Below are 17,576 nucleotides of genomic sequence, written 5' to 3' on the forward strand. Positions count from 1 at the left end.
AGGAAATAGGAGAAAGGTTTTCCCTTGGAATCAGCTATAAAGAGTAGGCGTTCAGGTTGGGAGTGTGCCTTTTTAAAGGACAGCGTGGCAGCTACATGCCAGTGACAGCACGATTATTATTATTATTATTATTATTATTATTATTATTATTATTATTATTATTATTATTATTATTAATGATAGTAAACAGTGAGGCGCTGGTTCTGCTCTACTCCCCTCCCTGGCGCCCCTGTAAAATAATACAAAGTCTCCTTGCATTTCTCTCCCTGGTGTCTGTGTGTGGCCTTAGCCCCATTCATCATTTGGCTCCCAGTGCAAAACTCGCTCCATTTTTAAAATTATGCATGATCCACTGAAGAGACAATTTGGGTTTCCCCCACTTCTCCCCTGCCCTTGAAGAAAGCGAGCCCTTGTCTCATTTGCATTAAAACCCTGCTCTCTATAAGTTAAGCAAAGGGGAAGGACTTGAAGCCTATGGGATGGCTTTAGGGCTCTGCCCCTTGCTTTTGGCTCTCTCTCTCTCTTTCTCATTCTCTCTCGTGCTTTGATCTCTGCTTAACAACACTAACGTCACAGGGACTACACCAGGAGAGTTTTGTTGGAAGTTAGAAAGTTTTGCAGCCTCCAGAGGGCTGTAGCGGCAGTAGCAGAAGCAGCATCCAAGGGACTCCTGGAAGGGGAAGAGAGAGAGCGAGCGAGCGAGCGACTGACTCAGTCCTGCTGCAGAGAACTGACTCGAGGCGACGAAGGCAGACATGGAACATCAGCTGCTGTGCTGCGAGGTGGAGACCATCCGACGAGCCTACCTGGATGCCAACCTCCTCAATGACAGGGTGCTGCAGACAATGCTGAAGGCGGAGGAGACCTGCTCGCCCTCCGTCTCCTACTTCAAGTGCGTGCAGAAAGAAATCTTGCCATATATGCGGAAAATAGTTGCCACTTGGATGCTGGAGGTTTGTATCTTTCGGGGACTTTTCCTTGCAAGCTCCGGCACCGAAACGAATTAATCCGGGGAGCCGCTGTCCCATCTCCTGTCTCCACTCCCTTTCCCCCGGGATCGCTTCCCCGGCGCGGCACACGTTGCCTGCCCTCGGGGCCGCCCGCGTGGAGCGAGGGGAAGCGGCCCGAGGTGGCGGTGGCTGCCGCCGCCGTGGCCGGCTCGGTATCCGCGCTGCCGCAACCGGGTCCCGGCGCCGAGGGGCGGCGGACGAGCTCTCCCACCCCCCCCTCGCCCCCGCCCGGTGCCCCCCGGGAGTCGGAGGGTGCCCGACAGCTTTTCCGGCCGTCGGGGATCGGCGGTGCCAGCCAGGGGAGCCGGGGCAGAGCCGGCTCGGGGCTCCCCGGGCCCGGCGGGGAGCGGCCCCAGCCCGGCCGCCGAACCCCCGGCCGCGCGGGGCCGCCGCCAGCCCCTGCCAGCTCGTGTTTTCTGGGGATTTTAAATTAATATCCTTGTACACGTATGCAAGCGGCTGCCCGTGCCAGTATTATGCGCCATCTTTGTTCTTTTATTTGCAAAGAAAAGTGTTTATTAATCGGGAGAAAAACGAAGAAAGTCCCGGGGAGCAGAGCCAAGGGTGTGTGTGTGGCGGGGGGGAGCGGGAGAAGGGGCCGGGGGAGGAAGGTCGGGGGCCGGGGGACCCCGCTGGGGCTACGGGCAGGGGGACCGGCTGGAGGGGCTCCTGCGTTTCTGGGGGGAGTTGCAGGGTGAAAGTTCCTTTGTTCAACGCGAAGAGAGGCTGGAGCTGCGGTCACCCCTCAAAGGCACGCTTGTGCTGCGCCAGCGATCGGCAAGGTCGCCTGGGAAAAGCCAGTTTGAAAGGGCCTCGTCCCTGGCGGGACACGTCCGAGGGGGCTCCCAGAGGGAGCCCTAGGAGCTGGGCTACATTTTCATGCCTTTTCGGAAGCCCTCGGTGCCCGTGATGTATTTTTAATTAATTTTTGAAACCGCAGCGCCCTGCCTTGCTCTGGGGAAATGTCGCGCCCGGCTGTGCTGCAGGGCGAGAGAGGGAGGCGGTGGATTTCACTTCGGGGGATCCTCCTGGAGCCCCCCAGCAGGACCAGAGGCACGGGCCTCGGTAAAGGACCCCCGCTGCTTCATTTTCAGCCTTTTTTGAGAGCTCGAATAATTTTTTAAATATTTTAAAATATTTTTTGAAAAGATGACGTCTGGGGAAATGAGGCTGGACGCCACCTTTGTGTCTCGACCGGAGAGGGGAATCGGCAGCACAACGGCAAATTAGATGAAAAAATAAAAGCGAAATAAATAAATCCGGGGCCCAGCCCGGCTCTGCACCCCGTTACCAACCACGGGGGTTAGCGTTTTCCTCCGATTTCCGTCTTCTTCCCTTTTAAAAAATTTGTTCTTAAGGGCTGGAAAACTGGGCGCAGACCTCTTCTTCGATTACCCCCCTCCCCTTTTGCCATGAATCACCTGCGGGTTTCTAACGCAACATTTCCCCCCACTTTGTTACTCGTGACTTTCATTTTCTTTGATGCCGCTACTTTCCTCATATTTATGTATTTTTTCCCAACTCCGTTTCCCCCTCGTCTCCTTCAACCTTGCCCTGCAAAGCTGGTGGTGAGGGAGGAGGGAGGGCGAGAGCAGCGGGACAAACCTGGCTTTCGCCTCAATTAAATTATTCTTCAACAATCTCTCTCCTTCTTGCAGGTTTGCGAGGAGCAGAAGTGCGAAGAGGAAGTTTTCCCCTTGGCTATGAATTATTTGGACAGATTTTTGTCGTTCGAACCCCTCAAGAAAAGCCGATTGCAATTGCTCGGAGCTACCTGCATGTTTGTGGCTTCAAAAATGAAGGAAACTATTCCTCTCACCGCAGAAAAACTGTGCATTTATACAGATAACTCCATTAGACCCGACGAATTATTGGTAATTTCACGTTCAATCACTTCAGGAATTTAAAAAAAAAAAACAAAAAAACCAAAAACGAAATAAATATTAAAATATAGATATACAAAAATACAGGGAAAGAAAAAAAAAAAAAAAAAAAAGAAGGCACGTTGGGAAGCCCCGGCCGCGCTGCGGGGCTGCTGGCGGCAGGCAGGGATGGGGCCGGGATGGGATCGGAGCAGCACCGGGACCCCCCCGCCCCCCACCCGCGCGGCGCTGGGCGGCCCGCGGGCTCCCCCTGCCGGGCCCGGCGGGCGCTGCCCCGGCCCGCTCCCGGCGCGGGGGGGACCCGCGCACCGCGCCCCGGCAGCGGCACAGCGCTCTAACCACGCTCCCCCCGCTTCTTCCTCTTCTCTCCTTCCCCCTTCCCGTCCCTCTTCTCTTTGCAGCAAATGGAGCTGCTGCTGGTGAATAAGCTGAAATGGAATCTGGCTGCAATGACCCCCCACGATTTCATTGAACATTTTCTTACTAAAATGCCTCTGGCAGAGGACACCAAGCAGATCATCCGTAAACATGCTCAGACTTTTGTGGCTCTGTGCGCTACAGGTATGAGCCCTGCACGTTGCGCAAAGCGCGTTGCTCCCCGACATGCGCCCACCCCCCGGCTTGTAAAGCTTCCCGTAGCTGTTGGTCTCAGGCGTGCTCGCAGAGCTGCGGGGAGGTAGTTTAAGCCCCGATTATTGCCCCTTGTTTGCAGAAGGTGGATTACTTTGCCAGAGGTAAGTTTTTCTTTTCAGAAGATATTTCACTTCTGAGTCGGAGTTTTGTGTGGTTGTCAGGGAGGGAGAGCGACCACCCCCCACCCCTGCTCTCTGTAGCTCAGTGTGGCACGATTTCTTCACCTCCCCACACCGGATTTATGTGGGGGCTGCAAAAGGCTTACTGCCCATTTGGAGAATCTCTCCCTGTGTGGATTCATTCTTTAGGACAAGTGTTTAAAGGCGGAGGGAGATTTTCCCTGTCAATAGCACTGTGTGGGGGTTTTAAACCTTCCCTCTTCAAGTTGCGTCTTCTCCCCCCTCCTCGGTGGCTGGTGGATTGGAGGAGGGCCACGTGGCACAGAGGCTTTTCCTGGCACAGGATCGAGCCGCTGCCATCTGCACCCTCGTGACCACGTGCTGTGCTGGAGCCATGAGCAGGGCTGGCCTCCAAAGACACCAAAAAGCCATGGTGTCCACTCCAAAACCTCGGTGGGACATGCCAGTGGCCCGTTAGTGCTGTGTAGCTTGTTTTCCAGAGGTTGAATTTGGTATGAAAAGGTTGAAGGAAGGTGGCAGGCACTCAGAAGGAACACAAATGAACAAAAATAAAAGGAAACAAAGAAAAAAAAAAACAAACCCAGAAACAACAAAAAAAAAGTTTTATTTCACAGAACCGGTCCTGCTCCAAGGCCTAAAGATAGAATGACCAAGCCATAAAAGAGAAGTTTATAAACATTGGCATTGCTCTTCATCTTGGGCCTAACATCAGCGTGAAGGGCAGCTCATAGGTGAGGTTGCCTGGAGTAATGCTCAGTGCTGGAAGCGCCACAACCTTCAAACCGCTGGCAGCAATATTTTGGGAAAATCCAGTGTGTCCCTCTGTGCCAGGTTCTACCAGATATGAGGCTGCTGTGACTCTGGAGGTGTGATTTGGAGCTAAAAAGAACGGCCACCTGGGCTCCCCTTTGGATGTAGGGATGTTTAACCTGGGTTGTTGTGTTGGCAATGACAGGGATGAAAGCAAGAGTAGTTCAAAGGTTGGAGACTTGCTAAGAGTCCAGTACTTTGATCTACTGTCAGTGTTGTTATGTTTCTTTTAGGAAGCACATCCAGAGCCTTTATTTAACACTGCTACACACCACAGCTGGAGAATGGATCAGTAAATGAGAACCATGTTCTGGGAGTTTCACTGAGCTTTTAAAAAAAACAGCGCTGAGCTCACCAGAGTTGGGGCCCTCTTCAGCTCCCTACTGGAGTTGGGAATATTGCCTGGGGAAGGAGCACTCAGGAAGGCTACCACTAGGTTCTGTGTTTTTATTGTTATTTTTGGATGTCAGGGGTTTCTCTACCTTCTGCTTTCCTCATGACTTCTTTGTTGGCTAGTGAAGATCACATGTGGCTTAAGCAGCATCTGGACTTTGCTTTGCTGTTGCTGGGTTGTGCTGCATTTCCCCATTGACAAAATGAACCTAGATGGACTGCAAATGCCTTGTGCTGCCTGGATGCTGTGGGGCCTGATCCAAAGTCCACTGGAAACACTGACAGCTCGCTTAAGTGGCCTCAGGGGCAAGTGCAGTCTCTCCTTTGCCTGTGCCCTCTTCTGTAAAGGGGGTTCTCCTAAGAAGAGACTGCAAAATAATGCTTGCTTAGAAAACAAACCCTTGGCCAGTTGGCTTACCAAGGTGAAGCCTGTGGAAGTATTTGTAGATGAGTGTTTATGTGTGTGCTCCAGAAAAAGAAGGTTCTGCTGCAAGGTGAAGTTGAGGGGAATTCCTCCTAGGCTCCCGCTCCAGTTGTCTGGCTAGTAGAAGTACAAGTGGGTTTGTTTGATTTGGTTTGGTTTTGAAAAATCCATTTTCACCAAAGCATGCCTTTGTGCTGTGGTAGGTTTGGGAGAAAAAGCAAAAAAAGAAAAAACAGAAAAAAGAGAAAAGAAAAAAAATTACCAGGGTTTGTTTGAAGTTAACACATAATTGAGCTTAATGAATGGGACTTTGGCATGGCAGAGCAAGGCAGAGAGAGCTCAAAAGGAAGCAGGCCTCTTTTGGCCCAAGTTAAGACTGGTGTTGAGGGAGAACTGCATGCAGCTCTATACAAGCACAACAATGAATAGCAACAGATATTGGAGCTTCAGCATTTCGTTATGTTCCTCTGGTTATCAAAACATACCAGGCTCCTTTTTATTTTATTATTTTTATTTTTATTATTATTATTATTGCTGTTATTATTGTTGTTGCTTTGGTCCTCTCCAAAGGAGAAAGAAAGATCCCCCTTTGAAATGAGCCTGTTACAACTGTCCCATTCTCTGGCCTGTATAAAATTGGAAGTCTCAAGGTATGTGACCAGTTGGAACCTGTTGCATCTTGCAGCAAGTGATTTATGTTCACAGTTTTGATTTGTCTCAATGAAAAGATTTTCATTCATAGCCCCGAGCTCTCCAGACGGATGGAATTGCTGCTCCATTTAAAAAGGAAAAGGGGTGACTCGCCTTGTTAGGAATTTTTTTTAAAGCGCTGCAGCGCCTATATGCCTGCTTTGTCCTCCCTTCAGGGTGGCTGGCATTCTTCTCTCTCCTCCCCCTCCTCTCTCTCTCTCTCTCTCTCTTTTTAACAACGCTGAAGTTGTTTATTCTTTTTGGATGAAGTCTCAGATAGGCTACTGGGGATGTGTGCTTCAATTGATGGGGCCCCCTACCCCATTGTGGCTGTGTCAGGTCTAATTCATCTCACCGAAGCCCCCTTGTTCCTGAGTGCTCAATAGCGCAAGATGAGGCGATGGAGGCTGACAATGATGCCACACTCTTCACTTGGGGGCATCCAATTACAGGCAAGAGGGGCCCCCTGATTAATATGCTGAAATTAGTGGCCTCTGCCACAAATAATTCCTTGTTGAGTTGCAACAAAAAGGCAGTCCATGCTGCTTGTCTGGAGTGGTTATGGGGACAGACACAAACTGGTCATTTAAACTTCATTATCACTTTTCCACCTTGGAAAGAATGAGGGTGTGACTATGAATTCATGTTCTTGTTTACTGCTCCATTTAAAAGAAGAACGCAAATATTAATCCCAAACGTGGTCCTGTCAGGACAGGCTCATTAAAGTGACACATTTTGGTCATGTCCCGTTTGTAGCGCTCCGTAAACAGTGTTGGGAAGGCACTGCCACCCTACTGCTCTAAGCAACCCCATCCTGGTGGGATCCCTGCTGGGAATCCCCCATTTCCAAAATCCACCTGCAGCTCTGTGTCAGTATTTCAGTTAGGAAAAGGGGGAAAAGCAAATTTATTTTGAAATGTTTATTTTAACATAAACGAGATGACTTTCACTCGAACTTGCCTTTTCGCTGGCAGTGCATCCTCAAAGCTTGGCCAGAATTTTGTGTATCAGTTTAATTTTGGAGGTCCGTAGGATGCTGGGCCAAGTGCCCTTTGGGTATTGATCAGGGCCACAGTGGAGTGTCAGAGGTGTCTAAGTGAACAGATTCAGAGCCAGGACTTCCATGGAGTCCTGAAGGCTTTAGTTCCACTGGTAAAACATTTACACAAAAGTTATTTTATCATAATAAAGGAGATGCATGATTTAATACTTAAACAGTTCCACTTAGCCCTCTAAGCAGTCCATTCCTTTGATTTCATTCAGGGGTTTGACAGATGGTTTATATTTCTCCAGCACAGAGGAAGTTGTATTCTGATAAAAGCTGAAGGAATGTATCTCAGGTTCTGGTGTACATTGTGTTATTTCCCTTTCTCCCTCACAAAATTGGACCTTGACTTGTGCCACTTGCTTCCTTTGTTCCTGATTCTCCTTCAAGGTGTTCACTGCCACAGATCAAATGCATTTCTGCTCAGTAGAAAAGAGTCTTATCATTAAAATGTAGACTATTATTATTAAAAAAAACCCCAAAAACACTAGAAAAACTCAAACCTAACCAAACAAACCCAAAGGAAAAACATGCTAAATGGCAGAGATAGCCCCTTAAGGGATCCTGGGAGTGTCTGTGTGGAGAGACCTACAGCAATGCAGTCTGGAAGGGGGCCCAGCCTCTTGTCAGCATGGTGTCACATCAGAATGTAACTGATTGTCCGCCAATTCTTGGGACCCCCGTCACTTAGTTATGCCACATTTACATTAAATCCCTGTTGCCAGGATGGATGGCAGCCACTGACAAGAGACTAGGTTGAGACAAAGCATTTTTAAGATGAAGCCTTAATTTAAATATGGATTATCTGCCTCCTGACAGGGTTAAGCAGTCTCTCTTTTCTTTCTTTTTGTTGATGTTGTTGTTCATTAAAGCAATATTCCTTTGAGTGTCAGAGCAAAGGTTTCTGCTTTTAAGGGGGCCCAGGACTTGCTGTTAGAGTGCACCTTGGATCTGACCATGCAAAACACTGCAGGTTTTCTCAGATGTGCAGTGCCATTGACCCCCCTGGCATTATTCACAGGAGCAAAGTATTTTAACACTGGAAAAATGGGGGCTCTGCTTATGATAAAAGTACCTCCAAGTGATGAATGGGCTCCCAGGCCCAGTGCTAGGAAGGGCCACTCTCTGCAGAGAAGTTTCTCATGTGGATAAGTGTTTGCATGTTTGGACCTATAAGAGTTTTAGAGCAGGAGGCACATTTCTGCTCACCATTTCCCCTGCCTTTTTGGATGCAATAGTTGTCAGCTGAAAGCCATGCTGGTACAAAGAGTTTATGTGTATGTACAGGCTTCTCCTAAAGCAATCTTTTCAGTCTTTTTTTTTTTTCTTCTTTTTTTTTCTTTTTTTTTTTTTCTCTCCTTTCTTCATACAGATATTAAATTTATTTCAAACCCACCCTCCATGATCGCAGCTGGCAGCGTGGTAGCAGCTGTGCAAGGCCTGCATCTGGGGAACACTAACACTTTCCTCTCCTATCAATGCCTCACACATTTCCTATCACAAGTTATCAAATGTGATCCGGTAAGTGACTCTTTCTCTTGGTTGATCTCCTGCATTAAGGGTTTTTAAGAATGAATGCCTGCCTACTGCACGGGAGCTAATCTGACAGTAGATCTTGGGAAAGGTCAAGCCTCAGAGTGGGGGTTCTCAATGTGTTCTCTTGTGCCCAGGCGGCTTGTTTTGGCTGTTGTGATGCCCACTGATAATCTGTGATGCCCAGTTGGGAATGGCACATCCAGCTCTGGTGTTTGGCACAGGAGGAAAGCCCTGCCCTGACTTAGGATCTCGCAGAGGCTGTGTTTGGCTGGGGGTAATTAAACCAGGAGTAAAACAAAACTTGGGGAATAAGTCCAGGAAACAGTTGCTGAGAACTTGTGGTATCTCTGACCTTATCTTTGACCATTCTTGAAGCTTTTTATTGTGCCAAGTGGTGTGAAAAAGCTCTTCTTAAAAGAGTTCTAATGATCTAATTTGGTTTATTACATGCTAGACCTTCACAGTAGCTGGTATTGAATTCCTTTTTGGAACAAATGCTTGTCCCACGACTTTCTGACAAGGTAGATGGTCCTCACAGGACCCTTCATTTTGCCCTGCAGCTTCCAGGAGATGCACATCAGTAACTAGTGAGCAATAAACCTTTCATGAGTGAATGGGCCAGGAAGGGAGCCTACAAGGAAGACCTAAAGTCAATGATCCATGTCATAATGGTGTGTGAAGTTGGGGCAGAGTTGAGCTTTGTTTTGTAACAATGTGGAAGACCAATAAATAGATGCTTTAAAAAGGTTCTTGTGAGGTCTCCAAGCACTAGACAATGAGTCAAATAAAGACAACTCTGTGGTTAGGGGCAGAATCTTGGAGATGCTATTAAATTATTTTACATGTTAATAATTTAAATGCATAGAAAATTCTTCCAGTCCAGCCACTGCAAAACTGGGTTGTGTAATTGGGCTTTGTTGATGGGATTGAGCGATTTCATTGCAATTAATTATTCTCAAAAGAATATTTTACTTTTGATAGACTGTGTGAAAAAATTGCTGAAAAATGCAGTATCTCAGGTTGTTATTTTATGTTATCACCTGAACAGTGCTTCAGTATTGAGCACGTTCTTTTTGCCACTTTTATCACTGCAGGAAATGTTAAATGCTCTAAGGACCTGAAATGCTGAATTCTCTAAGAAAAGCTGAACTAATGGGCTGCTCAGTTTGGTGTGCACGTGTGATGCTTTTAGTCAGTTTGTGAGCAATGCAGATAATTCCAGTGTGTGGTTGGCCACTGTCCAGGGTGAGATGTTTGAAGCAGGTACTGAGGGAAAATGCTTGCTATCTGTCCAGGCAGCATCTTGATTCAAGCAAGATGATTTAACCATGCCTGATACTGGGCACTGAAGTGGATTCTCTCACATCGTGCAAAACAATGGCCTGTTCTTATGTGACTTGATTTAGTTGATGACAGAGCTCTTGAAAAAGAAAACAAAGTTGCTTTAGCAAGAAAAGAGGATTTTTTTATTATTTCATTCTGATTGTCCTGAGTCATTGCAAGGCCACAATCTGTTTGACCTGGGCTTGGTTAACAGCTTGAAAAGGGAGTAATTCCCCTCCAGCTTCCAGTGCTAAATATATTCATGTGTTAGATAGAAATAAGGATTTGGTATGGATTGCTACAGAAAATTAGCATCACAGAGTTCTGTGAGTGCACAGGTATATTGTTGAGTTTGGAGTGGAATAAGGGAGCAGCAACTTCCACTGCAGTTGTTCTGGGAGATGAATCTGCTTGGTTTCATACAGAACATGATTCCCCTGCAGGGAGACTTTCCCAAAATACCTGTCTATGTAATCCATGGTATGAAATGCCATTCCAGCTTTCTCATTCCACTAGGATTTGTATGATCTATGCTATGCCCCAGTGATGTCAGGGAACAGGTTTTATATTGGATAGTCTTGGAATGTTAAGAGCAGGGCTGGTGTTCCCCCTGATGATCCATTAGCTGGAGCACAGGTCTGTTGGATTTCAGGTTACATAATTACACTTTTTTACTTTTAGTATCAAAAAGAGCTGAATCTAAAGTAAAATTAATATCACCTGATTGGAATTCCTTTATGGTTCATGTTTATATGTTGGTAGGAGTCCAATTTCCCATTTTGCCTTTGATCAGGGGTAATTAGAAGTCAGATAATCACAATTAGAAGTCTTGGGCTGTCTTCCATCCTTCTATTTTTGACCCCATCATCCAAACAGATGGAATTTTACCTGACATTCATTTCCAGGCCAGAAATTTGCTGAACTAGATTAGATTGGGTCTCCATGCTGTCTGTTAGTGCATTGGAATTCACCTCCTGCCTGCCCCTTCTCAGAGGCACCTTCAAACATGTGCTTGCTATCCAGAACAGGTCAGGCAGGAACAAAGGACTTCCAAGCAGTTCCTTTTTTGTTGTTGTTTGTTTCCTTTCCTATGTGACCCTGGAGTCTGATCATGTCCACTGTGTCTTAAAGGTATTTGACCACTTCAGTTAAACTAGCATGTCCTTTTTTTTTTTTTTTTTTTTTTTTTTTTTTTTTTTTTTCACTGAGGAGCTTAATTAATCCAGGAAGGGTTTATGACCTTGAACAAACTGTGGGCATTGAAAATTTGGGTAGTGAAGCAGAAAAGTTGTTGGGAGAAGCTATCAGAGTAATGCACAAGTTTTGTATTTGCTTTTCAGTGTTGAGAAATACTGAGAATGAAAACAGTTTTGGTGAGGTTGTTCACAGTGAATTTTATGTTTTGCATTGTTTTTTGCTAGCTCTAATGTATTCCTACAGGCAAACTATTTATCTAATAGCCATGTGAATAAGACATGGGCAAAATACCTTAAAGAGTAAAAAACACTTTTCATTCAACTGTAGCTTAAGACAGTCTGTTCATAATATATTGTAAAGATTGTTTTTAAAAAAACATTACAGCATGCTGCACTCTGAGAATTTTAAATGAAAAAAAAAATTGTGGGAAAAAAGTGCCTTTAAATTACGTAGTCCTATGTAATTATTCATAACTGGACTCCAGAGGGAGAAGAATAGATATTTATAGAAATTCTTTTGAATAGTTTTAGTTTTCAGAGGTCAAACATGCTGTATGCAAATGGTCAGGACTAAAAAAAAAAAAAAAGCCCATGAAGTTCCCATCAAAACTCACCATAAAATCTACTCCCACCTAAAAAAACCCAAAAAAAAACCAAAAAAAAAAACCAACAAACCAAACCCAAACTAAAAACCCCCAAAACAAAACCCAAGAAGATTAATTTTGCTCTGAAAAATTAAAATGCTTTCAGTTTGGACCACTGAACTTGCTAGAAAAGAATTATCCCCATAAGTGGCTTTGTAAAGCCAGGAACACCTAAAGCTGTGCTGGTGTGGACTCTTTAATGTGTCTGAAGTACAAGGGGGAGCCTTACAGTCAGGATTGATCTGCCATATCTGGAGGAGGGCTGGGTGCAGGGACTTCATAGAGACCTGATTGTGGAGGCCACAGGTATGCAGGAGCCAAAGGCATGATGACTTTAGGATATGAGGTGTTTCTTTTTGTCATTTAAAATGCTGTGTGTCTCTGTCAAGAGGAAATATTACACTAGGGTTTAAACCAGGAAAGGTCATAGGTTATGTGTTTTCAGTGAGCTGTACTGATGGTCTGATCTGCTTAGAGGTAGGATTAACCTCCCTCTCTCTCAGAAAGGACTTGAAGAGAATTGTTTGCTTGGGTTTCTAATCTTATTTTACCCCAAATGTCATGTGCCCTTATTGGTGGCAGAGGAGATTCTTGTGGTAGTGTAATCAGTGAAAAGCTGGTAGATCACACAAGAAGCCTCTGAATGAAGGCAGAATTGAAACTGGGAAATAAAGAAAACAGCAGGCAGGTCACCCTCTCAGGAAAACAACATTCATTCTCAGTCATGCACATCCTAACACTTTTGACGGCAATTTATCATGGAAGACTGGGTTCACCGCAAGGGCTAACACATGTCATAGGTTAAATCAGAAAAGGCAATGCTGAAAGGAAACTTCAAAGTCCTTCATACACAGAGTTAAAGATGTTGGGGGGAAAAGCTTGCCGTGTTTGTTATAAAGATAAGGGTAAACAGCACACTGGATGAGTTTTGGCAAAATGCTGTGGGATTGTTTGGCCTGTTTAGGGCACCATTTCTGTGTCACTGCAGTGGATGTACAGGCCTCCACCGCCTGCAGGAGGTTGTGCAGGCTGAGCTTCTCAAATTCTGCCTGCTGGGAATCTGATATCTCTCCTCATGGTATGGCATAATGCCTGGGGGAGGTTGCCTTTCCCCACCACAGACAGGACCTTCCTTAGTTCTTCATGGTTTTTTAATTTCCAGCGAGACCTGTGCATCCTCCTGAGCCCTCAGGATAAATGTGTGCACACCCAGCTTGGAGAAAACGCTTTGGAAGTGAGAGGAAAAGGTCTCACCCTGACTGAGGTTTCCAGGTGGATGGGGTAGCACACAGGAAGCTTGGATGGGCTTGGTAGTGCATGGTTAGGGAGGCGCTTTGTGGTGCTTCTGAGAGACCTCTCCCTTTTGGGGTCCGACAGTCCAGTCCACTTCTGGAGATGGTTTCAGGGCTAGGAATTTATCAGCTGCCCACAGCTGGACATTGCAGCAGTTGGCAGGCAGCTTTGGCGATGGGCAGCTCAATATGGCATTTCTATCGTTGGAATTTAGCTTGGGAAGAAAGTCACTGTTGGTGAGCATTGCTTCTAGCAGACTACTGCTAAAGGGTTCCTGGGGTAAAAGTAGAAAGTTGTGAGCAGTGGGCTTGCAGAGAACTGTAAACTGCACAGGCAGAGAAGCAGGAGTGCCAGGTAGAGTCTGCAAAAAAACAGGCTTGCTCAGCCAGTCCTTTCACTGTCAGGTGCTTCTGCTCTTCCCACCCTCCTTTCCAGCCTTCTGCTCTCCCAGATAACCCGGTAACATTTCTCTTGCTTTGTCAAGAAACTGGTATTTTAGCCTGTGATCTTTCTGAAGGAATCTTGGGTCTTTCTCACTCTCTCCCCTTCCATTGCACCTTCCTGCAGGATTGTTTACGAGCCTGCCAAGAACAGATTGAGTCCCTCCTGGAGTCCAGTCTACGCCAGGCACAGCAGCACAACGTATCTTCAGAAACAAAGACTGTAGAGGACGAAGCAGACCTCTCTTGCACACCTACCGATGTGCGAGATGTGAACATTTAAAGAGGACTTCTTCCTAAATGGATTTGCTTGGCAAGAAAAGCAGACAAAGAAAGGGCATCTGAGAAGGAATCGGCATCAGGATCTCCCCCCAGAAACCCTTTTCTCCAGGACATTTTTATACCAGAAGGGAAAAGCCAATCTTGTTATATTTTTTCTTGCTCTGTCTCCCTTCCATCTGTGACTTCAAACAAACAAATAAACAAAAAATACCCCAAAAACTGTCTTAAAAAAAGAAAAAAAATAGTATTTGCATTACCCCCAGGGGTTTGTGCTACAAAAATAGAGGATTTTATACAATAATAATCAACTAGTTTTTTATATTAAAGTGTTCTTGTCTGTATGTTGTAAAAATAGGCATTAACACACGAAATGTCTCCAGGGGAGGTATTAGATTTGATTTCTTACATATAAAACAAACCAACCAACCATTTTTAAAGTAGAAGAGGGTTTTTTTTTTTTTAGATAGTAAATGAAATATTCTTTTTCTTTAAAAAGCATAGCTTTAACGCAGTTCTAGGCTTTTCTGTATCTTGCTTGCTTTTGCATTTAGTCACTTTATAATTCATCTGTAAATGTTTATTTTATTTCCTTAGGTTTGTTTTTTTTTTTATCCTCTTCACCTTATAAATGGTTAACGTAACCCATAAGTTAGTGTATGTTAGTATGCAGCATTATTATGTGTTAATCTTTTTTTTTTTTTTTTTGTGCCTGTGGATTGCCTGTGCATTGAGGCATTTGTAGGGTTCCAGTTTAGCATGGTTGGGAAAGGCCAATGTACTACTCATACAGGACCCTATTATAAAGAGAAACCGAAACAGTGACATAATATATTATATTTTTGTAATCTTCCTATTTTTGTAGTTACCTGTGTAAAAATGCTGTTCTGACTCCACAGATATTCAGCCTAATTATGGTCAGGTTCAATCCACAGTTTAGTCTTGTTTGTTTTTTTTTTTTTTTATTTGTTTGTAATATTCTAAAACCATTCCATTCAAAGCACTTTCAGTCCATTAGATATAGGAAATACATTCTCTTATTGTGTGGGAATTTTTTTTTGTTTGTTTGTTTTTATAATGGAATGGTTTGGAAATATATAAAGTGCTTGTTGGCAAACTTGGAATTGCAAAGCAAGTGCATTTAACTATGGTGTTAGAGGAGAGATGATTCTTTTTTTCTGAAGGTTGTGTTTCAGTGAGAGAAAATTGCATTCACAAATTGCCAGAATATATTTCTTTCCTTTTCTATAGAAAAGTTTGAAGTTTAGAATCCTTTGGTGCCAACTCATCTTTATAAATTAGGGGCCTTAAAGGTTCACATATAGGACACATAGTTTTAAGGATTATCGCTAGATGTTTTTACAATTGAAGGTTTTTAAACACTAAAATATATAATTTATAGTTAAGGCTAAAAAGAATATTTATTGCAGAGGATGTTTGTAAGGCCAGTATGATTTGTAAATTAATGCAATCGCCCCTTTTGAAAAAGAAAATCTTTCTACCCTTGATGTTGCAGTTTTAACCCAGCTTATTAAAGCAAAAAAAGGACATGCTTCAAAGAACAAACCCAAAACCAGGCAGTCTATTTGGCCCCTTCCTATACATTTTCAAAAGCAGTCTAACCATGAAAAAACACCATAGTTAATAGGTATGAAAATTGGAGTACTTGAAAGAAGTTTTTATTCCAGTATATGCCCCGTTGTTTTTTTTTTTTTTATTTAGCTACAAATAGAAAATTTGCACATCTTGGCTATGTATCTTTTTATTATTATTTTAGAAAGTAGCTGAAGGGATGTGGACATAGCTGTTGAAGTTGATGCTCGAGGAGAATGTGATGGTGAAATGTATGTGAGAAAACTGCCGCTAAGGTGTTGATTGTAAAAAAAAAAAAAAAAAACAAAACAAAAAAAACACCCCACCAACAACAAAAAAAGTAAAAAAGGAAAAAAGATAAAAAATTCAAAATATTTAAAAAAAAAAAAAAAAAAGAGAAAAAGACAAAAGAAAAGGAGTGGATGCTCCGTTTTTATTGAGCTGCTATGGATAAATTCCCAGCATGGTTTGAAAAAAAATTAACATTGCTTTCCTGTATCTTTGTCATTGTGTTTTGCTGCTATTTTGTGGATCAGTTTTTTTTTTTTTTGTTATACAATGTCATATACTGCCATGTAATAGGTTTTAATTTTCTCATAGAAAATTATATTATTGACATCATTTTTTTGTAGATTTTTTATGTGATCAATTTTTACTTAATGTGATTACTGCTCTATTCCAAAAAAGGTTCCTGTTTCACAATACCTCATACTTCAGTTACCCGTGTCTAGACCAGGTTTTGATGTTCTTACAGTGCCTCATAGTTCTACTGCAAACGGAAATGCATCGAACGTTGCTCTGAATGGGTCTCTGCATTAATTTAAAAACCAGCAGACATTTCAGAAGATCAGTTAATGTCAAGGGTTGGTTGTTTTTTGTTTTTTTTTGGTTTTTGATTTTGTTTTTGTTTTTTTTTTTTTTTTTGTTATGCATTTTATAAAGCTGGATTCTTCATCTGATCTGGGGTTTATTATCATAGTAGTTTTAAGTTGTGTTATTAGCCACATTGATATATGAAAGGTGCATTATAATATCTCTTGTGTGCCACCTGATGTGGTTTTCCCTCAGCTGGGACACATCACTTGGTATGATAGGTTATCTTCTGGAACTCTAAGTATTTTTTGTGTTTAATCTGTTATGATATACTAGGGTTTCTTGTTTGTTTGTTTTTTTTAATTATAGCATAATGCTAATTTAAAAAAGCCTGTAAATCTCATAAATAAGCCAGCTAACGGAGTTGTATGCTGAAGAATAATCTAGCTGTTGCCTGTATGCTGCTAAACCAAAACAGAATTAGAACTCATTTTGAGGCAAATGCAGTTAAGATCCTACATAGTGCATAAATAAGCATTGCAATGCTACTAGCAGTCGCAGGACCCAGGAGGACTGGATATATTCTGTCCAAATTTCAGGAACATTTCTTACTGCTTACCTCATAAAACACTTCTGTTCGTGGCATCTCTGTGTCTCTGAACCAAACATGATTATTGAGTTTAGTGCTTGTTGGTTTTATTATGTGTTACACTGAGTGGTAGTGTGTACTGCAAATTTTTAAAAAATATTGTATGTACTGAAAAAGGCCAAATCCAGATAAGTGGGTTCACGTGCCAACAGAGATGCTTTATTTGTCACATCATTATAACAATCTGTAGTAAGCAAAAGCAATTCAGATTTGTACATTTTTATATTGTACTTATTGGCATAACTGGTCTGAAATGCACATTTTCACCAACAGACCTGTAACAGACAAGTTTCCAGCAAAAAAATCTAAAGTCTAGAAATAAAATTGGTAAAACCCAACTGCTGTCATCCTTTAATTTACATTTTTTCAGTTGCCTTGAAAATGCTGGATGGTTGTAACTCCCTGGTGCTGGGAGTAAAGCACGTGACATTTTCTAGGTTTGACACATTTTAGAAGCTGAAAACCTTTTGTTATTTTAGGAAACTGTGGGTGTTTCAAGCCATGGGGAGGTAACTGCCTGCCTGTCACACCAACGTGTCTTTTTAAAGAAGCAAAATATTTTTTTTTTTCCCTGCCTGAAGACTTTATTTTTTCACATTAAAGGAAATTAGTCATAGTAAAATGCCCTTTGGTGGTTCCTGTGAATGAAGAGTAAAACAAAGTAGGTGTTGGATGGCACAGAATGCTTGCTGGTGGAAGGTTTTGTGTCCCAGAAGACCTTTGCAGAAGACAGTTGGTTTTAAAAACCAGTTGGTTAAGCTGCTCTCTTCTCTGTGGCTTCC

General features: G+C 43.4%; 1 protein-coding gene across 3 annotated transcripts; it reads left to right on the forward strand.

The window, feature by feature from the left end:
* The first annotated feature begins 493 nt into the window (after nucleotides 1-493).
* CCND1 (cyclin D1) lies at nucleotides 494-17,132 on the forward strand. Of its 3 annotated transcripts, none has more exons than XM_002186716.7 (5): nucleotides 494-953; nucleotides 2,669-2,884; nucleotides 3,295-3,454; nucleotides 8,401-8,549; nucleotides 13,588-17,132. In XM_002186716.7, exons 1-5 carry the CDS (start codon nucleotides 756-758, stop codon nucleotides 13,741-13,743), a joined length of 879 nt encoding a protein of 292 aa, XP_002186752.1. In that variant the 5' UTR covers nucleotides 494-755; the 3' UTR covers nucleotides 13,744-17,132. The 3 variants fall into 3 exon arrangements, with proteins under 3 accessions (XP_002186752.1, XP_041572617.2, XP_072785604.1); XM_041716683.2 differs by lacking the exon at nucleotides 494-953 and adding an exon at nucleotides 1,422-1,574; XM_072929503.1 differs by lacking the exon at nucleotides 494-953 and adding an exon at nucleotides 1,764-2,075.
* Nucleotides 17,133-17,576: the final 444 nt, after the last annotated feature.

Source organism: Taeniopygia guttata, chromosome 5, assembly GCF_048771995.1.
Source record: "Taeniopygia guttata chromosome 5, bTaeGut7.mat, whole genome shotgun sequence".
In the NCBI taxonomy this organism is placed as follows: Eukaryota; Metazoa; Chordata; class Aves; order Passeriformes; family Estrildidae; genus Taeniopygia; species Taeniopygia guttata.